At 50.3% G+C, this 21,968-nt stretch overlaps 11 protein-coding genes across 11 annotated transcripts, besides 14 other annotated features; all 11 read right to left on the reverse strand.

The window, feature by feature from the left end:
* Nucleotides 1-305: 305 nt before the first annotated feature.
* On the reverse strand, nt 306-1,661 carry TraAM80_06681 (heat shock protein; the record flags this gene model as incomplete). The annotated part of the gene is made up of 1 exon (XM_029383514.1): nt 306-1,661. The coding sequence occupies one exon, from the start codon at nt 1,659-1,661 to the stop codon at nt 306-308; it is 1,356 nt and encodes a 451-aa protein (XP_029236631.1).
* Nucleotides 1,662-1,765: 104 nt separating this feature from the next.
* Nucleotides 1,766-1,800: a microsatellite.
* Nucleotides 1,801-2,130: 330 nt separating this feature from the next.
* Nucleotides 2,131-2,176: a microsatellite.
* A 330-nt stretch (nt 2,177-2,506) lies between these two features.
* TraAM80_06682 (uncharacterized protein) lies at nt 2,507-4,654 on the reverse strand (the record flags this gene model as incomplete). The annotated part of the gene is made up of 1 exon (XM_029383515.1): nt 2,507-4,654. The coding sequence occupies one exon, from the start codon at nt 4,652-4,654 to the stop codon at nt 2,507-2,509; it is 2,148 nt and encodes a 715-aa protein (XP_029236632.1).
* A 102-nt stretch (nt 4,655-4,756) lies between these two features.
* Nucleotides 4,757-4,783: a microsatellite.
* A 27-nt stretch (nt 4,784-4,810) lies between these two features.
* Nucleotides 4,811-4,852: a sequence feature (A-rich).
* Nucleotides 4,853-4,872: 20 nt separating this feature from the next.
* Nucleotides 4,873-4,892: a microsatellite.
* An 84-nt stretch (nt 4,893-4,976) lies between these two features.
* Nucleotides 4,977-4,996: a microsatellite.
* Nucleotides 4,997-5,074: 78 nt separating this feature from the next.
* On the reverse strand, nt 5,075-5,842 carry TraAM80_06683 (uncharacterized protein; the record flags this gene model as incomplete). Its single annotated transcript, XM_029383516.1, has 1 exon — nt 5,075-5,842. The coding sequence occupies one exon, from the start codon at nt 5,840-5,842 to the stop codon at nt 5,075-5,077; it is 768 nt and encodes a 255-aa protein (XP_029236633.1).
* A 233-nt stretch (nt 5,843-6,075) lies between these two features.
* Nucleotides 6,076-6,120: a microsatellite.
* A 641-nt stretch (nt 6,121-6,761) lies between these two features.
* On the reverse strand, nt 6,762-8,750 carry TraAM80_06684 (pescadillo; the record flags this gene model as incomplete). The annotated part of the gene is made up of 1 exon (XM_029383517.1): nt 6,762-8,750. The coding sequence occupies one exon, from the start codon at nt 8,748-8,750 to the stop codon at nt 6,762-6,764; it is 1,989 nt and encodes a 662-aa protein (XP_029236634.1).
* Nucleotides 8,751-8,843: 93 nt separating this feature from the next.
* Nucleotides 8,844-8,895: a microsatellite.
* A 162-nt stretch (nt 8,896-9,057) lies between these two features.
* Nucleotides 9,058-9,079: a microsatellite.
* Nucleotides 9,080-9,081: 2 nt separating this feature from the next.
* Nucleotides 9,082-10,188, reverse strand: TraAM80_06685 (metalloprotease-like protein; the record flags this gene model as incomplete). The annotated part of the gene is made up of 1 exon (XM_029383518.1): nt 9,082-10,188. The coding sequence occupies one exon, from the start codon at nt 10,186-10,188 to the stop codon at nt 9,082-9,084; it is 1,107 nt and encodes a 368-aa protein (XP_029236635.1).
* A 101-nt stretch (nt 10,189-10,289) lies between these two features.
* Nucleotides 10,290-10,332: a sequence feature (A-rich).
* A 580-nt stretch (nt 10,333-10,912) lies between these two features.
* TraAM80_06686 (uncharacterized protein) lies at nt 10,913-12,544 on the reverse strand (the record flags this gene model as incomplete). The annotated part of the gene is made up of 1 exon (XM_029383519.1): nt 10,913-12,544. One exon carries the CDS (start codon nt 12,542-12,544, stop codon nt 10,913-10,915), a length of 1,632 nt encoding a protein of 543 aa, XP_029236636.1.
* A 140-nt stretch (nt 12,545-12,684) lies between these two features.
* Nucleotides 12,685-14,199, reverse strand: TraAM80_06687 (putative tyrosine phospatase-like protein; the record flags this gene model as incomplete). The annotated part of the gene is made up of 1 exon (XM_029383520.1): nt 12,685-14,199. One exon carries the CDS (start codon nt 14,197-14,199, stop codon nt 12,685-12,687), a length of 1,515 nt encoding a protein of 504 aa, XP_029236637.1.
* Nucleotides 14,200-14,303: 104 nt separating this feature from the next.
* Nucleotides 14,304-14,328: a microsatellite.
* A 261-nt stretch (nt 14,329-14,589) lies between these two features.
* Nucleotides 14,590-14,607: a microsatellite.
* Nucleotides 14,608-14,709: 102 nt separating this feature from the next.
* Nucleotides 14,710-15,687, reverse strand: TraAM80_06688 (rhomboid-like protein; the record flags this gene model as incomplete). Its single annotated transcript, XM_029383521.1, has 1 exon — nt 14,710-15,687. One exon carries the CDS (start codon nt 15,685-15,687, stop codon nt 14,710-14,712), a length of 978 nt encoding a protein of 325 aa, XP_029236638.1.
* A 90-nt stretch (nt 15,688-15,777) lies between these two features.
* Nucleotides 15,778-15,810: a microsatellite.
* Nucleotides 15,811-15,927: 117 nt separating this feature from the next.
* Nucleotides 15,928-15,964: a microsatellite.
* A 56-nt stretch (nt 15,965-16,020) lies between these two features.
* Nucleotides 16,021-16,716, reverse strand: TraAM80_06689 (uncharacterized protein; the record flags this gene model as incomplete). Its single annotated transcript, XM_029383522.1, has 1 exon — nt 16,021-16,716. One exon carries the CDS (start codon nt 16,714-16,716, stop codon nt 16,021-16,023), a length of 696 nt encoding a protein of 231 aa, XP_029236639.1.
* Nucleotides 16,717-18,684: 1,968 nt separating this feature from the next.
* Nucleotides 18,685-20,541, reverse strand: TraAM80_06690 (uncharacterized protein; the record flags this gene model as incomplete). Its single annotated transcript, XM_029383523.1, has 1 exon — nt 18,685-20,541. The coding sequence occupies one exon, from the start codon at nt 20,539-20,541 to the stop codon at nt 18,685-18,687; it is 1,857 nt and encodes a 618-aa protein (XP_029236640.1).
* Nucleotides 20,542-21,015: 474 nt separating this feature from the next.
* TraAM80_06691 (uncharacterized protein) lies at nt 21,016-21,534 on the reverse strand (the record flags this gene model as incomplete). Its single annotated transcript, XM_029383524.1, has 1 exon — nt 21,016-21,534. The coding sequence occupies one exon, from the start codon at nt 21,532-21,534 to the stop codon at nt 21,016-21,018; it is 519 nt and encodes a 172-aa protein (XP_029236641.1).
* Between the last annotated feature and the right edge of the window lie 434 nt (nt 21,535-21,968).

Below are 21,968 nucleotides of genomic sequence, written 5' to 3' on the forward strand. Positions count from 1 at the left end.
TTAGCGGTGTGTTGGTGAAGAGGCACTAAATTAACAAAAGAGTTCAAAAATCAAAGATGCATGTGTGTGTGTGCGTGATATATTTAAGATGAAGGAATGCAGATATAATTCACAGTGTGCCATGGGCATCCACGTAAAACTCAATCAAGCAAGGTAGCAGCATGCACCTGCCAAGAATCCATACGCAAAGTCAGAAAAAGCAACTACGGAGGCTCTGAAAAAAAAATTAAAAACCACATTCATTGCTCCATCAGTACCCTTTTCCTCCCTAGTTATCGGTGTATCGTCAACCGATATATTTCACGTTAAATTTCATGGTACGTTGTTCTGATGTACGTTGTATCTGTCGCCCTCGCGTCGCGACACATCCTGGGACTCTCTGCCGCCTGTCCTCCTCCCCCGTCGTCGTTGGTATGATAGTTTGGCATGGCGTTGTACATAAAATTGGCGCGACCAAACACGTTGTCGCCCTGTAGTGTGGAGCTTTCACCATCCTCTGTCGTCTCCACTCGGGACAGACCCCCAAATAGAAGTTCGACATAGCAAAACATGCAGCTCGGCAACAACACAGCGAATGCAAGTATAGATAACAGCGGAAAGAGCACAAGAGCCGCGGAGGGGTGTAGGCCTCCTGACACGTGGTTCTGCTCAGCCTCACACTTCGCTGCTAGCATGCAAACCATGAAAAGAGGGGTGCCGTAACCCATGGCAGCTGCTAACGCCTGACACAGGCGGTAAGGAATACCTGAAGGCTCCTCTTCCGACTTTGCCATAAATCTTCTCACAGAAGCAACAAACGCCATGCATCCAAAGTACACAATAAGAGGCGCGAATACCAACCAGAAGGAGAGCAATTTTCCCCCAACCTTGTCCCCGCTTTGTGTCGCACGTAGCAGGGCAAGAGTGACGAAACTGAAGCCACACACCTTTTCAAACGCTGTCACCAAAAAAAATCCCCAGTACATCCGGGACCAACATATAGACGTCTCAGGATCCATAGCCTCGTCAAAGCGATTGCAAAACTGAGAAGAGAACATGAAGGACAAAACATAAAAACTCTGCAGCACGTATAATCCTGCACCCGGAGCCAAGGCTAGATGCCATGCGAGAGCGCCAGATAGTCCGACGACGAGCATTACAACCGAGGCAATAAACAATAAAAACTCCGTTCCTAATAGTACAGTGGCGATCTCCCGCCGAGTAGTGCCATAAAATAGTAACACTCCACCAATTAGAAAAAGCGGAATAAGTGCTACCCACAGAGGGACGAACACCACTGCCCAGGGCCAGCTTTTGTTGTAGTCCAAGCGAACGATGATGAGCACTACAGTGAGTAGCAACAACGACATCCAAAACGCAGCAAAAAACATGGCCTTACGAATAGCGGCAGGGGTCAACGGTACCGACACGTCTCCAAACTGCCGGATGGAATCCACGCCCATTCTACCAAATGTATCGTACACACGTCGCTGGTTCGGATCGCTAAGGATGCTTTGCGCATCTTTGATCAACTGGAATTGCTCCGTCGTAGTTCCGCCTGTTTTGTCCGGATGAAAGCGAAAAGCCATCTTGTGATACGCCTTCTTGATTTCTTGAGGCGTCGCGTCTCTGCTTACTTCCAGTGTGGTATACAATGAACCACTACATGTACGCTGAAACATCCTTCCTAAACTCACCCTGCAAACAAACACACAAGCAGCTTATAAATTTTACTTGGCCGCGTCCAAATAAATGCTCTCCTCCTTCCCAACTAGCACACTTTTGGCAAACACACACACACACACACACATAGTGACACACGAAGAATGTTAGATGAATAAAGAAAAAGCAAAGGGGCATGCTCCACAGTCACACGCACCATTTCCTTTCATCTTGCACAAACTCCTTTCACCTTCTCGTATAGTTCGCATGTGGCCTTCCACGACTTCCCATGCGTGCACACACAGCGCAATTCGGAATGAATGAAAGTAAGGAAGCAATGAGGAGAAACGAGACAAAGCTGGTGAACGCGGCAAGAAAAAAAAACACGCAAAATATGTATCCGGGGCTACTGCCAAGAAGGAGGATGAAATTTTCGGAAAGGAAACAAAATCAAACAAAAAAGAAAAGGGCCACACTCGCACCCCATCAAACAAAAGCAGTACCAAGAAAAAAACAACAACAACAACAATGACAATAGACGAAATGCAATGGCATATATATATTATATATACGTAGTACATTCATAGGAAAGAGTATTCTCGAGGCCTCGCTCCAATTAGACGCAATCGACGCTTCACAAAAGCGCTTTCACACCTATTTCGGGATGCCTCTCTTTTTTGTCCCCCTCCCCCTCTCCCTCTTCACGTTTGATTCCCTTTATTTTTTTCCCAACGGATATGCGCTGGTCACTTGTAAGGCAGGGTGTCAGGAAGTTTACACAGTTGTATCACCAGGAGCTGTACATTGCAGCTATACCACTTTCGGAAAATTGGAGACTTGTGCGTCGGGATTTGAATGAAGCGCTTCATTCTTCGGGGGTGGATATTTCACTATGACACCGCACTCCGGCTGTTTTCTTCCCTTTTGCTGGTAACGTACTTGGCACACCACCCCGTTTTCCAGAAGTGATCTTATTTGCTGTGGGCGGTGAATGAGTACTGGGACGTTGGTGACGGCGGGCATCAAAGAACTTCTCCTTGCTCACGGCGGTATCGCGACGTTGTTGTTGGGAACGCTTGGGGGCACAAAACGATTTCCGACCTTGTGTGGCGGGTGACACATAATGCGAGATAGCGCGCACTCCTTTTTTCGGTTGGGAAGGAGGTGCTGCTGCCGACTTTGCTTTCACAGGGCTTTCTTCCTTCCCCACAATGTAAGACGAAGAGACAGGGGATTCCGGCTTTAATGGTGCCCATGTTGTCAAGACAGCAGCAATGCCCTTGGCTGAAATACCCTTGACCCCATGCGTGGTAGCTGTTGCGTTCCGTGAATCGGCGTCCTGGCCTTGTTTCTTGCGCCGAACGGCGGCAGGAGAATCCGAGAGCAAACCTGCATTAATATCCAGCAGTTCCTTCTCATCTGCGGTTCCAGCTTCCGCCTCACCCGCCGCGTCCAAACGGAATGACTCCATTCGTTCCTCATCCAATTCCCCCTCAATCAACGAAAACGACTCCAAAGATATATTGTTCAATGTTTTCATTCCCATATCTCCGCCTTTTGTCTCCAACGCGGCAGCAGCGACATCAGAATCTGCATTTAACGTTGTTGATTCTTTATTATGGCGCCCCTCATTGTGAGGCTTAAATGCTCTCTTGCGCTCACTCTCTGAGGGCGACCTCATAAAGGTAGCGTCACTTTTGTTTCCCACCAAATGCAGGTCCATTTGTTTTGGCGATCGTAACTGATCCCTCTGCACACAAGAGAGAGAGGTCAACTGCACATTTCCACCTTGATTGACTTCGGGGTGACCAGCAATATTAAAGTACGGTGTGCCTTGTGTGAGGGAGTGCATCATACTCACGGCTCCAAGGCTGTCGTAGGGAAGGGCCTTCTTGACCCAATAAGGTGCTTGGTGGCGCCACCGTTTACCACTATCCCCTATTACAATCTGTACACCAGAACGCAATGACAATTCGGAAACAAATCGTTGCGTTGCCTCAGATTCTTCGTTTTCTCTTACATCGATCATCTTAAGAAATCGTACAGATGATCCATGTTGCTGCTCATGAATGTTGAAAAGTTCCAGAAGGCACTTGCGCAGTCCCATTTGGGACATGTTGTTCTGAGCAAGAAGCACGTGTTGAAGTGACCTGCAAAATCCAAGTTGCGCTGCGTCAGAGCCTGGCATCGAAATTTCATTGCTCTCACGGCAAGCAAGATCACGAGTCAGTGCGCGACTGGAGCTCGACGCGTCCCCTGACATGGGCGTCTCCGGAATATTCCTGGGCAGACTGAGAGGCGGGGTGCTCAGACCCCAAAAAAGCGAGACAGCTGAATGATAGTGCAGCACACGACCCATGTGGTCGACAACCTCGCGCACAAGCCAGGGCCCACTCACATCATCCAGTAAACTTTGTTCAAGCTGCAAAAGGAAAAGTTTTTGCGGTACAGATGAGTTTTGCCTCGCTGGTGAGTTTTGTCGAGTGCTAACAAGATCACCGACTAGCGGCGACTCACGTTCTCCAGCCTGAACCCAGCTTTCTTGGCAACTGGGAGCAACGTGCTTCATTGCAAGGACAAGTTTGGACAAAAATATGGAGAAGCTTTGTGTAAATATGTGTCGCTGCTCCGCAGCATACAAGCGCCTGCCAATGCAAACGGAGGGATCTACAACAAGGCCGATCCGCCCTAGACACTGTTTGCAGCGCAGTGCATCATGCAAGTGAGGAAACAGCGCCGCATTCTCGAGAGTAAGTAAACTGAGGGTTTGAGGCGTGGTGTCTTCTACAAGGAGCTCTACGGAAGGCGGTGATGATGTCCCTTTTGGAACTTCTACCAGCTTCGCCGGGTTGAAGATCTCTCCACACACGAGACGAAACTCGGTGTACAACATCGGCAACACACCGCTCTCCTCCACATCACAAGCTAAACTCTGTCTCTGCTCCCGTGCCTCGTGGACGACTTGAGGTACTGGAGCCCGGGTCCGCATTACAACTGAAAGGTCGCTTCCCATTTTGACTCTATTGCTGCTTAGAAGAATCCACAACCGTTCTTAGAAATTACCTCCACTCCGCCCCCTTTTTTTTTTGCCCTCCACCTCACCCTATGCGTGCCGATGTATATATATATATATATATATATACTGCCTCAAGCGTCTAAGCCGCCACTTAAAATAACAAATAAAAAACAAAAACAAATAATAATAACAAATTTCATGACCCGTGCATTACAAATAATAATAATAATAATAACATCAGTTTTCCTATCCTCTTTTCGTTAGAAAGCCTTGGTGAAGAGGGTAAAAGATGTATGTGTGTGTGGTGGGGGAAAGATAAAAAAACAACAACAACAACAAGATAGCTTCCGTCCAATTTTTAACAACAACTCTGTACATTCATCATCTTCCTCCTTCGCCCTTGCTTGTTGCAGGGCACTACAGCGCATATTTCCGCTCGGTAAAGTACGTGTGACGTCCAAAACGCGAGCGCCCTGCCACAGGTTCCACAGGTGTCTTGCCATGCACTGTCATGGTGCATCTCGTGACGGGATTGCCCGTATAAAGCGTGATTGGTTCGTCGGAGAGGTAGTCGTTACGCAACTCACTGATGACTGGAAGATTCTCTTCATGACAGTGCGATTTATGGTACGTTGATAGGTAAATACCACCTCCATCCTCTGCAGTGCGTGAGAGGCGCGTCTGTCGCGCTGTGTCGCGTGCCTCTTTCTCTGCCTTCGCCGCCTCGAGCGCAACTCCCAGCATTACCCGACTGCGTACGCCCATATCGGGGCGGCGAAGGCGTCTTACGTCACCGTTGGCTTCGCAGTAGTCATAGCGCTGAGTGGTCTGTAAAAAGCGTGCATTCGGATTCCGCGCGTCGCTCGTCACGTAAGGGGTTGATTGGTGGCCCCCAGTGTAGCGTCCATGATCACCCTCGCGTATGACATCCAGGCTTGCCTGCAGCACTGCCGTTTGTACGAACTCTTCAGGTGGCACCGTCCCTGGGGGAAGCGGTTGCTGAGCGATAAGGTCGTCTTCGAGCGCCTTCTCTTCCTGCCAATTACCGCAGAGGACCTTGGACGCCTGCTTCGCCCCGTTGTCGTGCCGCACCTTATTGTACCGCTTCTCCTCAATCCACGTCCCACCTGGGCTGCAGGTGTCGATGGGAACGTACGGCTTTCGTCTGCTGGCGCTCGATTCCATTCCCTCCCTTTCCCTTTCAAAGTTGTTAATGTGCGGGTGTGCGCACGCGTCGTTTGCCCGCCTCCCAACTCCTTGCTTCTTCTACTCTACCCACCGCAACAGCAGCTGCGTAAGCGGTGATACATGATAAACAAAAAAGAAAAGAAAAACGCATGATACATCGTAGCAGATTCACGTGCGGCGAAGTAGCATTGAATGCCGCCACCAATTCCCTTGCCCCCTCCCCCCCCCCCAAAAAAAAAAAAAGAAAATAATAATAATAATAATTAATGATAATATGAAGACATACGCACACCTTGTCTCCTTCGCTCCCTCACGTGTGTTTGTCTCTCAGACTCACCTTCCTCATTACCCCTTCTTTTTAAACGCATCAAGGACACAATAAGATTGTTCGTTTCTATGTCGCTTTTATTGCTCAACTCCCCCACCGCTCACACACATCACCAGTGTCTTTTTAAAGAATTCTTCTTGTCTCTTTCGCTGGAATTACGCTTGGGAGAGAGCATGTGAGTCCTCCAGATCCGCGCCCTATTGTTGTTATTTTTTTTTTTATTCCTTCTGTTTCATTTTCACTGATCCCGTGCGGATTCATACGTTTCTCCCATTTTTGTTTTGGTTTGATTTGTTATCCCCCATTTTCACGAACGGCTCAATTTGCTGTTAAACGCCGTGCGGGCAAAAGCAAAAATATGAAAGTGGTACGGTGGGAACCTGACGCCGTAAAGCAGCGCCCCATGCAGAGAGCAAGTGGAAGGGAAATGCAACCCTGTTAAGAAGCACACGCCTGGCGGGCGAATTACCCCTTCACGCTCCTTATTTCTCTGTTCACACCCAATTCCGTTTCGCTTGTAGGCAGTTAACTCAGCCCGCAAATCCTATTCGGCCGGATGGGGAAGAAGTAGAGAGGTCACCGGGGCGCTCAGCGTACCCACTTTGGCAGCTTCTTGTATGGGTTAGCGACCTTTTTCTCCTGAAGCGGTTTTCCTGCAGCTTCCGCCTTGGCGCGCTTCGCCTCCATTCGGGTGTTGACAAGTTCGCGGCCGTCCTTCTTCATGGCTACACGACCATCCTCGAGTTGCTTAGCCTTCGCCTCAAGCATCTTCTCCCGCCGCTGGCTGCCCTGCACGACACCGTTGACCATCTTGTAATACCGTGCTGCCTTCTTTCGAGCCACTTGCAGCTGCATCTTGCGTGTGGCCACCTCTTGGCGCTTCACCTCCGCCAGTTTGCGCTTCAGCCGCTTCTCCGACGACTCCTGCTGTTGCCGTGACTCCCGCAATTTCAACTGGGCCAGACGCCGCCGAGCAACCACCTCGTCTGTTGGTGTATTCATGAGATTCATACTGCGCTGCTTCGCCACCTTCAGCGCGGAAACCTTGCTGCGCTGCACATTCTCCGTGACCTCCTCCTCCTCCCACGTCGGACGGCGGCTGGCTTCAACAAGTTCGTCGCCTGAGAGAGAAACATCGTCGTCAGCGCCCAACTCCGGCATCCCCGCGTGTTCCTCATCGCTTTCGTCGCGCAGCAACAATTCAGATGCCTTTCCTTCCGGATCTATCGGCGTATACTGAGGGTCAACGAGAGTACGTATCTCATGCACCCGCTTCGGCACATAGGAGACTATCTTCGGATGATTCTTCTTCGCCTCCTCCACGGCAGCAACATCCTCGGCGCTGTTAGTGATGGCCACTGTGAAGGGAGAAACATGGGGCGGCAATTCCTCACCAAGGCGATAGCCGTTGGGTGGAAGCAATATACGAGCGTTGAGGCAATCAAACAGATACTGTGGCTGCACATATTCGATGCGATCCACACGCTCAAATCCTGGTGGTAGCGCGGGTCGATCAACTACAAAGTGTGTGATGTTGTCTGTCACATAGGCCGTTGCAACACGGCCACCACACGCCTCAATTATAAGAGTCGCATGTTTATGAGGTACTTCACGTGAGATGTAGAATGTTAACCCCTCAAACACGCGTTGAGCCTTCCGCAGCTCCTCCTGCATAAGTTCTGCCTTGCTAAGAACATCCTTCTTTACGCCACTAAGTGTCTGCGTTGTTTCCTTGTCAGTAATGCGAAAGTCCTCAGCATTTGCGTTGAGCCCATCGTCCTCGGTCCTCTGCTGCTCTGCGATATCACGCTCAAGATCGCGCTCTAGCTTAAATAGAACAAATCGCATCAGTTCAATGTAGAATTCAAGAAAACTGAGAGTAATATATTGTTGTATTCCTGGTGGAAACTTGTGCGCATATTCGTGGGGGCACAACCAGCGTACCCGCTCCCCACGCACAATGGCTTCAAAGTAGTATCCCTTAATCGAAATGAACCCCTTCGACAGCACATGGGCCCGTGCAACATAGCGATTCCACCGTTCACTGATTTCCCGCGCCCGCTGATGCAGACCTGACGTTAACACATGGTGTGTCTCAATAGTCGTTTCACTCATCACCTCCGGACTGAGAAAGGCGTAGAGAGCAATCATGGACATGGCGTCATCAATATCTCGTACGGCGTCAATAAAAAAAGGGTACCGCTCCTTGATAGTTGCCACAAGACTGTACTGTGGCTTTACCTTTTTGCTCTTCAGTACCTTAAGGTCGTCGGCGAGACCCATCGCCTCCGCCCGGCGAACCTTCTTCTCCCATGCACGGTGTGCCATCATGCGCTCAGCAAGGTGATCCCGCACAAGCCACTTGATCTCCCGCGCAAGGTAGTACTGTTTGTCGTTGCCACTCTGCTTTTGTTTGCTGCGGGCGAGAGCACGGGGGTAAATGCCTTTGAGGATGCAGAGGCGACGAAACTGGATGGAGTCAATCTGCAGCAGGCGAGTTGCTTGCATGCGTGTGAGGAACTTCTTCTTTAAGCGTTCCTTCTTTACACGCTTCGCCCACACCTGTTTGCGGTGCATTTTACCTGACGTTTAACTCCTTCCTCGCTTACTATTGCGGTTCCCCCGGTCGTGTGTGCGTGTGCTTGTGCGTGTGGAAGGCGGAGCAGAGACAACAAACAACCTATAAAAAAAAAAAAAAACAGCCACAAACACAAAGAACCAACAGAGACTGGAGCCCATAATGAAGGAAAGGCATCCTCTGGAAGTCAGTGAAAAAAAAAAAGAAGTTCATTGTAAGATGTATATTTTTATTTGCTTCACTCACTCACAGCCTCTCTTTTGCATCCCTTCTTCTGCGCATTTACGCATAAAAAGAGTAAGGCAAAAACAAACAAACAAACAAAAAAGGCTAAGCCGTGCCCTTCGTTGAAGCAACACCCTCCCCCTCATTTTCTTCATCTTCCTCGTGTTGCTGTTCGCCAACAGTGTCACGCATGCACTGGCTGCAGTCTTCCTCGTCGCCGCGTGTCTTCTCCATCCTCCACTGCGCCCGCTGCAGTTCCTCGAGTGCGGCGTTCTCAATTCGCATGCGGCGGTCGTGTTCGCACCCAGGGTAAATGCCGTCCTCGAACTTTCGATCAAGCAACTGTGCATCTTCAACGTTGTCTGTAAGAAAGGTGTATGGTGGGGTGTAGGTAGTGTACAGATACGTGCTGCGCGCCTCCAGCGACGGGTAGTCGTCTGACCAATCGCTCATCGTACTGAACCCCTCTAGGGGGACCACGTGATTCGTGTCGGGAATGCGGCGGGTAAAGAGGACGCCGCCCAGGTGGTCCATCTCGTGCAGCGCCATACGTGCCCTCATCTTGTCGAGGGTCACCTCGAAAAGATGCCCGTCAGCCCCAATGGCCCGCAACCGCACGGTGGCCGGTCGCTCAATGTAATGCATGAGGAAGCAGCAGCTCGCACAGGGTTCCCAGGCAAAACACGTCTTCCCTTCTTTACGGCAACGCGTCACCCACTGCGCCTCAGCCTCGACCATCGGCCTTCCGCTACGACTTGCCGCCTCCTCCTCCAGTATGTCAACATTGACAGGGTTGATAAAGACGGTGCCGTCAAAAAGGGTAAACATCTGCACGTTCCACCCAATTTGTGGGGCGCAAAGGGACGGGTACTGATAGTAGTGACGAGCTGCCTGCACCCGCTCAATCATATCCGCAAACTCACCACTGCGAACTAGCGCAGGATCCAGCGGGTACTGCTTACACCACAACGAACGCGCAGGAAGCTGTACAATAGGATGCTCAACATGCACACTGTTTCCCCCCCTGTACGCAGCCTCCCCCCTGGAACTACTAGAGCTATATGTTGTAGTTGAGGAGTTCAGCCTTATGGCGCAGCACTGTGCTGCACAAAAGGCGGGGTTGTAGACGCCACTCCGCCAGGAAGCGAGACTCATTTCCTTGAGAGCGGTGCGAGCAACCGGCCGACGGATGCACCATCGACTCCACATCATCGTGCCCCTACCGTAGCCCCAACAACAAGACACAGAGAAGAGGGAATGAGACGCAAACGTGCAGCGGCGTCCGCTGGTTTAACGGATGCCTTAATCTCTACAAAAAAAAAAAAGACAAAAGAAGCAAAAAAAAAACAACAACAACTCATTTTTGGAAAAACTGGCAGAAAACAATGGAAAGAATACAATACAATGTGTACGACAGCGACGCCGGATGATAAACGGAACCCCAATCATCGTTCTCCCCTCATTTTTCCTGTTGTCCCAATACCATCGGGGCCAGTGTTTCGGCTTGTGTATTCGTGTACGTTGGAAAACACCAGCAAATAAGGGGGGAAAAAAGCATGCCGACAAGTGGAATTAAGAATACATATTGCATGTGCGTCTCCTACAGGAGCTCATCGCGTGAAAACATCTCACTTATCTGCGCTCTTTGCATATACAGAGTCTTACATTCCGGCCAAATACCACATAACGCACTTTTGCAAGCTTGACGGCACCGTCTCAAAGAGAAGCCCTCAACATACAGGCAAGGAGGGATAGAGAGCTCACCATGAATATGTGTGGAGACAAATATATGAACATAGACACATGGGTTACACGGTTTCCCTTGTTATTATTTCCTCACTTTTTGCATATCATTCTCCCTCTTTATCCCTTCCTATCCCGTACTATTTTTTCTTCTTCATCTTCAAGAGTTTTTTTTTTAAAAAAAAAGAGGCCGCTAGTTCCAAGATAGGATACCATGCATCTGAGGAGACTCGTGCTGAAGTCTGCGATGTGTACTCCGTGCTGTATCCGGCACCTGGCCCCCACCAAAGACAACATTGGATTTTGTAATTGAGCGGCCTGGCACACGCGCGCGGCCCGTCCTTGCAGCCGGCAAAAGACGAGGCGATGACAAATTTTCTTCGTTTTCAGTAAATACCGACGCTGCACTGGACACCTGCGAAGCAGAAGTAGCGGCACGCCGCCTTCTGCTGGCATCCTTCTTATGGTGATGCCTCTCGCTGTTGGTTCCACGTGAAGACGGCACGTAACTCGAGGTCAGCAAAGTAGAAGAGGAGGCAACGCTTTCGGGACGAGTGGAAAACGAACCTCCACGATGACGTTCGTGACGGCGTGTTGGTGTGCCGCCGTTACGTGGTTTTTCTTCACCAAAGGGCGAGGTAGTACGCCGATCCTTGGAACTGTTGCTCCTCTTTTCACCACGGAGACTTGCACTTCTCAGCGACAACGCTCGCCGGCTTGCGGTTCCCTCAGGGGACTCGGAACCGTACGGTTCGCTGCTGCGGGCAGAGGAAAATGAACGGGTTTTTCCCATCATGTGTTCCCGTCGTTTCCTGACGCCAAAGATGTCATTATCCGAAGCTGAGAAGCTTCGTGTGGCCCTCGCACGGAGTTGACGAGGCTTCCGCGGGGGCAGCGTGAGCTGGGGCTGAGTAGACTCAAACTTCTGCACAGCCTCCTTACTGCGGATACCGCGGGGAGTTAATCCAGCCTCATCCAGTGAGTTCCGCACGCGCAGATCACCCCCAAGTTTATCGGCAGGCCTCGAACGCACCTGCCGCACGCATGTTCGTAAAGCTGGTGACGCGCTTCTTGAATTCCCTTCATTAGAATTGTTGTCAAACAGACGAAGCTTGGTTTTACCTGCACTGTCGCTGCGATGGCGTCGGCCCCTCACTGGAGAGGGTTCGCGTGCCTCAGAGTTGAGAATGAATCGCGCTAGGGTCCCAAGTCCATCGTCATTTTTCTTGGCTGGTGCCACGGAAGCTCGCTGGGTTGGCGGTGGGTCAGTGTCAAAGATATGGCTCTGGTGCATGTGCTTCCACCTAGCGCGGCTTAAGTTTTTTTTAAAGGGGAACAACTCGGGATCTACGCGATGCTGTGCCTCGTAGAGAAACTGTAGGTCCTTCTTTTGTGAAAGATCGAGGCGATACATATCAGGACGCACATCCTCCAGGCGTGGCTTCCGAAATAGCAGAGAGTCCATCTCCTCTTTCGAAATTTGTTTCAGCCCCCCACGAGAGTGGCGAACCCCACCGCCACCTTGCCGCTGCAGTTCTCGGTTTTGGTTTTGATGCAAGTCCCCGCTGGGACTTCCACGAGAGAAGTTTTTGGCGGCGCCGTTGGAGGCATTGCTGCCTGGGCGTCGGACCCGTGGTGTCCCTTCACTCTGCCGGCTGCCGCTCGGTACCGAAGACGCCGATAATTTTTCCGGCTTCGCCCGCCCCCCAGAGCCGTTCCCGCTGCCGAGAGAGCAAAGACCCTCCCCAGAAGCTTTGCGGGATCGCCCACTTGCGGCTTCGCGGCCACCACCGACGAGGCTTCCCTGAGAGGATCCCGAGTGCATCACTACCCCCTTTGCTGCGGTTAACGTGGCGTGCGGTTTGAGCAGCAGTAAAAAAAAAAAAAAAGAACGCACAAACACAGAAAAACGTGGCGATGAACGCAAGTATAACACATAAAATCCAAAAACAACAACAAACAACATTACACCAAATATAATCGCAAGCAAAGGCATAGCTTCCCGACAACACGCAAGTAATACATATATATATATATATATGTACTAAAGAGATTTTCGTCGCTTTTTTTTTTTGAGTTACTCCCTGAATCCACTGGTGGGCCATAGCCAGCTGCTTCTGCAACGATGTATTGCGCATTTCGTTGCAAACGTGAAGAGTACTTCGCTAATGACGCAGGAGAAAAGTTCCATTCGTTCCCTCGTTGTAGTGAGATATTCGCTACCCCACGCAAACTATGTTGCATAGAAAAATGAACGCCGCTAATATCATCTTCCGCTTCACCTAGTGAAACACAGGTAACTGGTGGCGTACCACGCTGCGTCGTGGGATGACTCAGTGCCGAGAATTCACTCCCAACGCCCGTAGTGTTCGAGGTGAACCCGGCCGTAGCACTGCTACCAGCTCGAGGGACACCTCCAGCAGTAGACAAAGTTTCCCACATGTCCCACCCCCGCGATGAAGATGGTAGAAGTGACGATGCTGCTGTTGTTGTTGGTGACGGCGCTAAAACAGTCTCAGCGGAGGTGCGCAAAGACAAGAAACGTAAATCTGCAGCAAGTGATTTTTCCGTTTGTATGGCACACGCTGCATGGCGAGCATCATTTGCCAGCCCAACAAGCTGTGCTGGTGTAACGCTCGGCAAGTCAACGTACGCTAGCCTGCTATCAGTCCCATCCCCAGTACTGGATGCTACTATTGCGGTATGCAATATCGAGATTGAGGCAACATCTCCCGCCTGCACAAATGAGGCAAGACGCTCTGGGGTGAGTTCCCTCGTACCGGACGTTGCGAAAGAGCCACTTGCACTATCACGCCCCCACGATGGACCGGCAGCCGCACCATCCGTGTTTTCCGTGCTGCGCAACACAGATGGAAATTTTAGTCGAATGCCCACATGAATGCGTTTGGGTTTTCCCGAGTCGTCACACCAGGCGCCTCTCCAGAGCCAGGATGGGATGTGCATGGGCACAACAATAGGTCCACTGTAATCAGCGATGAATGCAACCTCGTCTTGAACACTTCTTGTAAAGCGCTGGTATTCCAAATGGCTGCAGTTCACCTCCCAAAACTGCAGCTTACGCAGGCCCATAATTACCAATCCAACAACATGTCGACCATCTAAGCAGTGAACATAAATTGGGTGTTGTTCAACGTTAATAAGTAACTGCAGTACCTCGCTCATCTCCGTCGGTAGCAGCTGTACTTCACCCTTGTACCGCTCAGCTCGAATGTACCGCAGCGTGATATTCTCCGCAGCGGCAAAGCAGCTCAAATCGTAGGTTGGTTCTTCTGGTATCAGGGAGACAATGGTGCGCAGGCCGAGACCTCGGAGAAAGGGAAAATTTCGCAAGGTGGGGTACGCGCCGCGGTAGACACCTTCCTCCACCATTGCGAACCTCAATGGGGGCACAACGTTCAGGAGGGTGGGGTCGGGCAGCGAGGTCGCATCCGCACCACACCTCGTGTGGCTCCCATCCATATAAGTGGTTTGCGTGCCCCTGCTATCCGCCGCTTGTGCGCCACGATGAAATGGCCCTCGTTTTCTTCTCTTGTTTTCATGCTTTGCAACAGAAGGTGACGCACAAAAAAAAAAAAAAAAAAACAACAAGCCAAAGGAGGAAAATAAGCAGAGGCGTGAGGGGTGTCACACGGAAAAAACAATAACAACATAAAGCACTAAACCAGTTCCTTTGCAGGCGGCAAAAGGAGCAAACAAACCGCCTCACTTCCACTACAGCGGCCTCTGTACCGGTCATAGTGTCCATCAGCTAGTATTTCTGTAGATACCAATCTTTGTTTCTTTAATTTACTTGCATGCTCGCGCAAATTAAAGTGCATGACAGTCACAAAGAGAAAAACGATGTGCGAAACACACACACACACACACGAAGGAAAAAAAGCAAATTGAAAGAAGAATTAAGAAATAAATCCCTCTCTTCCCTTCACTTTTCAGTTATTTCTTACGCACACATAGCGAGGCATCACGGTCCTATAGTGCAGCCGTGAGTTTATCAAGGCCGAGCATACGTGTGGGAAGAGCCCAGAAGACGTACGCTACAAGTGCCCCACCTGTCGAGGCGCCGTGCTCCTCTGGCTTTGTTGTAAAAATCCTCCAGACGTCTATAACCATGACAAACGCAGTGAGAACTAGGAATGGGACGGGTGGCTGCTGAATAAAATTGAGGTGTCGGAATATGAGACCTTCCACGGCAACAAGACCAAGAATAAATGGATTCGGACCGTAGCACCTTCCACGCACCTCCAACGGGTCCATGCCGTAATACAACTCAAACTGCTGACGCGCCAAATGAATAAAACTTCCACCGAGTGTGCAAAGCGCCGCAAAAAATGTCATGCGGGTATTCCCAAGAAAACCCAGCATTGTATTTCCAAATTGCCAGAGCAGCCAGCAATCGATGAGTAGCTGTAGCAGATTCTCCTGATAAAACGCATTGGTAAGCAGTGGATAAATTTTCCAAGCATTTTCATGAGACAGTGTGAAGTGGTCAACGATAAAGTCCCGCATGTTGTCGCTTCCAGAGAAGTTCATAAAAAGATATGTGACAACGTTGGCAAGAAAAAGTAACATGACCACATTGAACGTGTGGAAAGGGGGAGGAAAGGGCAGATAGCCAGGTCCCGCATTGGCTGAGAAAGGATCATCCTGCTCTTTCTCCTCCTCATCACCCTTCCCTTCGTACGTTTTCACCTCACGGAAGCCGGCGAGTTGATCGCTCGGCTTTTTTGATTCGTGTAGGCCTCGAGTGCTAGAGAAGCTCCGGACAGGGTCACGGCAGGCACCCACGCACATGCGCTGCTGCTGCTGGGTTTGATACAGCGCGAGGAAAGTGCTCCTCGCCGGCCCAACGAGTGAAATGCCGCGTTTCTGCAGCATTCGGTATGTCATGCTAGAAGACAACGAGTTGACCTTGCATGTGAACGGAAAAGCTCCATGGCACCGTCGCATGACCGTGGCCTTCTCTTAGGAAGAGGTTTTAAACGCTTTAACACCTTCAACCAGGTATGTTTCAAGGCAACAAGGACACGTAAATGGAAAAGAGAGAGAGAGAGATAGAGAAAGAAAGAAAGACCATACAAGTTCATACACAGCCCTATCAAAGACATCACGTTGGCGCACCACCCAATTTGTTTTTCGTCCAACAGACTTCATGGAGTACCCCTCCTCTCCTACAACGTCCCACAAATGTGTGTGTTGTTGTTGTTGTTGTTGTACTTGCTCCTTGCTTTCCACCACGTTCTTCGTCTTGTGAAGATGCGTAGGGGTGTGTGCATATCGTTCTCAGCTGCTCTGGGACGCCTCACCGTTCCGCGTTTGCTCTATAGGAGACGCAGGCTGTTGCTCCTCATTCTGCTGCGCCGCCCTTGCTGCTTTTCGCCTCTCTTCAAGCAGGCGCAGCTCAAGCGCGTCACGGTGCAGCACATCACGCAGCCGCATCCGACGCAGCTTCATGAAATTCATTTTGCTACGAAGCACTGGATTCGCCACGGCACGCACGCGGCCAAATGTTGCCGGTATCTGTGACGCAAGATCGCTAAAACTGACGTGCTCCGGTACGCCAATAAGAGTCTTTGCCTCGTCAAGGTCAAGCATATCAACCTTTACCACGTGCCGCACTCGCCAAAGCTGCTTCCTCACAGGCGGGATGTCAGGCAAAATCGTTGTCTGTCCCTTGTACTCTAGTCGCAGTTCTCGCAACATGCGGTTAATCTCCCAGGAGTGTTTAAAAGGGTGATCATCACATTGCACAATAAATATGTTGCCGACATGGCGATACGGTCCAGGCGCAATCGAAGTTGAAGCCACCGTGGTGCTTTCCTTGATGCTGGTATTGGTGTGGCTCTGCTTGACCTCCCCGCCACCATCACGCAGGTCATTACAAGCAATGGAAGATGTCGGTTTTGACCGCAGGAAGGGTGTGGCGTAGCACATGGCGCGCCGCTGTGACAGCTGCACTGGCGTCCAGGCACGCCACATTCTTTATACTTTTGAGTGAATACAAACCCCCAGGTAAGCGACGATTAAAAAGTAAAAGCAAGGACAAAACCAACGGAGGGAAATAACTGTCAAACAGACAAGAAGCGCAACCGCCTCTTCCAGAAACACCACGGGCAAAAGTGCGGACATCCACGCAGAGGTGCCGATGCGCGCACACACAAAGAGAGAAAGGGGGACATAAAGAGAGAAGCAAACGTAGACAACAGCTTTGCTCTGGGGACTGTTTTGGGGTCGGTGTATTAGAACGGTTGCATACTTCTGTCAGTAGGCAATCGGCGTGTGATGCAAAAGGGGGAGAGCGTGTAATGTCATTCTCTTGTAAAAAAGGAGTATTCATCTGCAAGATTGCACCGCAGAGAAAAAGTCGTTCGTACCTACACACACAGACACACACGAAGGAAAATAACACCAATAGCGCACACAAAAATGTCAGTGAACTCAACACAAGAGACAGTGATACAATGATGAAAGAAACAAAACAAAAGGATACACTGCGTCAGGAAAAAAAAAGATAGCAATAAAAAAACTGCGGTAATTGAGCGGAATGCATGTAGGAACACGGAGGGAAATATACATAAAGAAAAAGGATGAGGGGGGAACACAAACAGAAAATATATCCCGCTCTTCTTCGCTTGCTTGCAGTTACTTTGGGAGAGGAGGAGGAGGCCGCATTCATTGACGTTGAGGGGAAAAGACACGTCTACCGCAGTCGCGGCGTTATGAGCCTCGTTCCCCTCTTTCTCGCACCTCCACTTAACTCCCAGTAAAACGCACGAACAAGCAAAAAAAAAAAAAGGCTCCGTGTATCCAGAGTATCTATTCAACAACACGCCCCACTCTTCCTCACTCTTGCCCCTCCGTCCCCCAGATTCATCCTCGCAACCACAAAAACTGAAGTGGGATCAAAATTTCCGCTTATACCTGGTGTAGATAAATACGCAATTTCGACATGTGCACAGTTCACTCTGTCGCTGCTGCCACCACCGGGGTGTGCGCACGTTACAAGTCGTTGAAACTCACGAAAAAATAGGATGGAAGTGCCTGACCCCGCAGCCAAGCTTCAGAACTTCTTCTCCACTCGGCTTACTCCTAAACTGCGGACCCATTTCCCACATGCTCAATCCGTGTTTCCTGCATGCGCACAATATACACATGCACCTCACGCAACTGCTAAGATATTAGAAGTGACAGAAAAGACCGTAACAAAATCCCCCTTCCCCATGCCGACACACGTACAAAGCAAGAAAATAACAGGCAAAAACGTAACAACTATTAAAAAAGTAAAATGAAAGGAGCAATGCTGACCTCGGCCCCGGGATAAAAGAAAATAATAGCGCGATCAAACGATGACCCATCAGCATCTCAAGGCAACTAAGACAAACTTGTAGCTACTACAAGAGCTTTTTTCCCCCTTACTCCCCGCTTTTATTCACCTGTTCTTCTCTAGTCACGCTGCTTCTACTTTTGAGGCCTATACATTGATACATGATGAAATTATAGGCGCAGATTTACATTTGTTGCCCCCCACCCCACCCCCTCCTCCTGTTTTTCCTGCTCTCTCCGAGGATGAAGTAATGATAACTTGAATTAAGAGTCTGTGGGGGCGGCCGCAAAATGACGCTACCCCCCAAGCTGGGCTCTCAGACTACGCGTGTGGTGTCTGTTTTCTTGCACGAGGGGGCGTGCGACTCAGCGGTATATCAGACGGGACCACGGGACCGGAATTACGCATCATATCGTCACCCAAATTGCTGCTGCTGCCTTCGTCCGTAGCTGTTGTAAAACCACTAGTCATGGTGATTATCCCCATGCCTTGAAGGCAGTGGCTGCAGAGGCGTTACTGCCACTCGATCCTCTCCTTCGTGTCTGTGTCACCCACGACTTTCCTTTTTCAAGAAAAAAGCAAATGTGTCAAAATTTTACTTCGATAAGTCAAATTCGCGGTTGCTACCGGATGGCGACCCGACCCCTCCCCTCTGCCTCCCTTGCGTCATGCTCGGCAACATATTCCTCTTCCTCGTCAATGAAGTCCTCCCCGTTTCTGCTGATATCTTGCTCCGTTGAGGTGCGAATGACTGTCGTCGTGCGGATTGTCAGGACCTCACCCTGGGCAGTGCGCTGTACGTGCATGTCGGTCTGCATATCCCGTTTTGCACCGGAAATACGTCCATTTGGTATAAGCGTGATGTTTGCAGGGATCCGACCCTCCCCATGCGTCGGTAGATACTCCGCTGCGACGGGGAACTCCTCGTACGGCCCACCAATGGCACCTAGAGGCAATGTGGCTCCTTCCATCGCTCGCGTGCTACGTCGCAAAGAGGACAGTGGTCGTTCCATCTTTAATTCCGTTGACGGCCCACGACTCCCCTCACCGCGTAGTACCGCAGGTGGCAAGGGCCTGTCGCTCACGCTGTGTTCGCTGCCATTCACCTTCTTTTCCTCATCGACTCCGCCACCCGTGTCAAGGAGTTCATCCAGTTCACCTGTGCCACACAATACGGTGCCTTCCGGCAGGTCGTTCACAAACTCATTGAGGAAATTTGTATCATTTGCCTGGTTTCGGTACGTCGCTGGACTCCACACATGGCGCATGACTGGCCGTCCAATAGTCTCTTCTAGTAGGCGCATCGCCTTGAACATCTTCCAAGTCGCTTGAATCTTCGTCGCCATATTCGCCTTGTTATATTCATCTACACATTCTACAATAAAGTCCGCACGGCGCCGCAGCTGTATTATCCATGGATGGTCGTAATCATACACAACAGATAAAATACCAAGGCAACGGCGCACTAACAAAAGGGAGCGATTGTAAAGACGCAATTCCTCGTATATCTGTGCCAGCTCGATGAGAGCGGGAATGAGCAGCTCGGACTGCCGCCGGTGTCCTATCTCTACTACCTCGATACACCGCAGAAGTAATAACTCACATGGAGATGCCTTTAACTCACGTGTCATTTTGCTTCGCAGCACAAAATCGTCTTCAGCCGTAAAGTTCATTTTCATTGTCACCGGACGAAGCAACTGTACAACGTTAACTGCTGGACCAGCGCGACGGCGTGGCGATTTTGGTGCCATAGACTTTAAAATTGCTTGATTCAGGCTAAACATACTAGTGTCGGAAAGCACACTACTTTCGAGGGAGTTCAGCGAGCTTATACTAGTCTCCCGTGGGGTCATCATGGGAAGGTCCTTGTCAGCAAACGTGAAACCGGTAGTATCGCGTTCCTGTGCGTACCATAACCGTGCCATGCCCACCATAGCCAGGACATACCTTTTGAGAACCATGTATATCTCCTTCTCGCCACGAGCCACACGCGTTTCCGCAATTTGAATAGCACGACTGTATGTCGTCTTGGCACCTTCCACGTCACCTTGACTAAAGTAGACGTCACCCTCCTTTTGATACACAAGTACTGCGAGGTGGTCAAAACGGTGTGGGGGAACCTGCTCCAGAAAGGGGTAACAATCATGCAGCAATTGCAGCTTTAGTGAAGCCTTGCTATCAGGCAACATGTCCGCCTCCTTAACGGCATTGAGAATGTGCAATGTGGCAGGATCAGCCTCTTTACATGTATTTTGAATTTCCTCATCAATAGTGGCCCCTATCTTTTTACGTCGTTGATCGATTTTGTGCATGGTGCCAAGATCAACACCGACATCCCCGTTGGATATTGGATAGTTTAATCCTCCTCGCGCATCCCGTCTCACAGATCCGTTTACAAGCAGCATGGCCTGCGAGTGACCGTGGGGTGAAGTGCTCGCCGTACGTGAGATTTGTCTTCCGGATGACACAGCTGCCCCCATTGTCAGTGATAAATATATACGAAGCGGATGCGGAAGCAAAAAGGCACGAGATACGTACCTGTGCGTCTGTGTCTGAGAGCAAAACAGTGGATGGACGTCCTTGCTGACCCTAACTATTGTTCTCTATTTGTTTATTATCTTCCCTCTTTTCCCCCACCCACCCACTCCTTTCCTTTTCTGCACCGTCAGCAGTGTCACGTGACAGCTGCAGAGGTGGCAGTCGTAAGTGAAAACGGCAAAACACACAAATAGCTGCTGCGGCGAGCACGGGAAGCGAGAGAAGGGATAGAAGAGGCAAAGACCATTGGCCCTACATTGCATCGTTTCCCTCTTCAATGGCGGCACATGCCCAGCATGACGTCCACCACTGCAACACAACTCACCATCGTTTATAGGCATAGGCAGTCGTAAAATGGCAGAATACGAGAGCGCGCCAACGATAACGCTGACACCGCTAAGGGAGATAATTAACTTCTAGCAGTCAATAAAGTCGGCTGCAAGCAGTAACTCTGAGACAATATCCTGGTCCTCATCCGACATTGGGTCAAGCTCCCCAAGGAGGGAGAACTCTTCTGTGGAGTTGGGATCCCCCGTGCTGCGCTGCAGCAAGTATCGACAGACAAGTTCAAGGGTGCGGCTGGACAAAGGCTCGAGTGGAATCATCGGCATCATGTTGACGTTATTAACGGCAAGAACCCCGGGAGTCGATTTCTTCTGCAGCGACTCACCAAATCCTCCACGATTTGGAAGGGAATAGATAGCGTCAAGCAAAGAAGAAATCATTTTGCTTTGTCGCGCAGCAGCCTCAGGAATAATAAACTCCATGCCATCACCGGAGAGCATGCAGACGTATGGAAGAGGCTCAACTGGCCACGCAGGCTCTCGCACCTCTGTAGAGGGCTGCCCCCCTAGCCTGGCGGCACACATGTCAGTGTCTGTCTGCAGGTTCGCTTCAGAGTTAACGGGGATGTCAACTCCCCGTTCCTCTGCCATTGTACTCCTCTCCCATGCATTGTCAATAACAAAAAGGCACGAGAAAAAAGACAAGAAAAAAAAAGACGGTATAATAAAACAACAACAAAAAGGTCCGTGAAACGAGATGCATTTAATGAAGGCGCCACATAGTCCCCAAGCCTCTTAACCAGACATACGCACGTAATCTCGCAGACAGAAAAAAAAAATAAGACTGCAACTACTTCCACTAGCAGCTCACACCTGCAGGTCCATGGTCCACCCCTTAACAGACGCATGAGCTGATCGCTACAGCACGGGCAAGAAAAAACAACAGAGCTGCAAGAAGCGTTTGGGAAAGCACTGCACAATTAGGGAGAAAAACATCCATAAACAACTGTTATCCAAAAACAAATATCCCCACCCCAACCCCCCATGTGTTATTCTACTGAATCCCCCACCCACTGAGACGCAGC

Source organism: Trypanosoma rangeli (assembly GCF_003719475.1).
Source record: "Trypanosoma rangeli strain AM80 chromosome Unknown Tra_15.4_contig_00252, whole genome shotgun sequence".
Lineage (NCBI taxonomy): Eukaryota > Euglenozoa > Kinetoplastea > Trypanosomatida > Trypanosomatidae > Trypanosoma > Trypanosoma rangeli.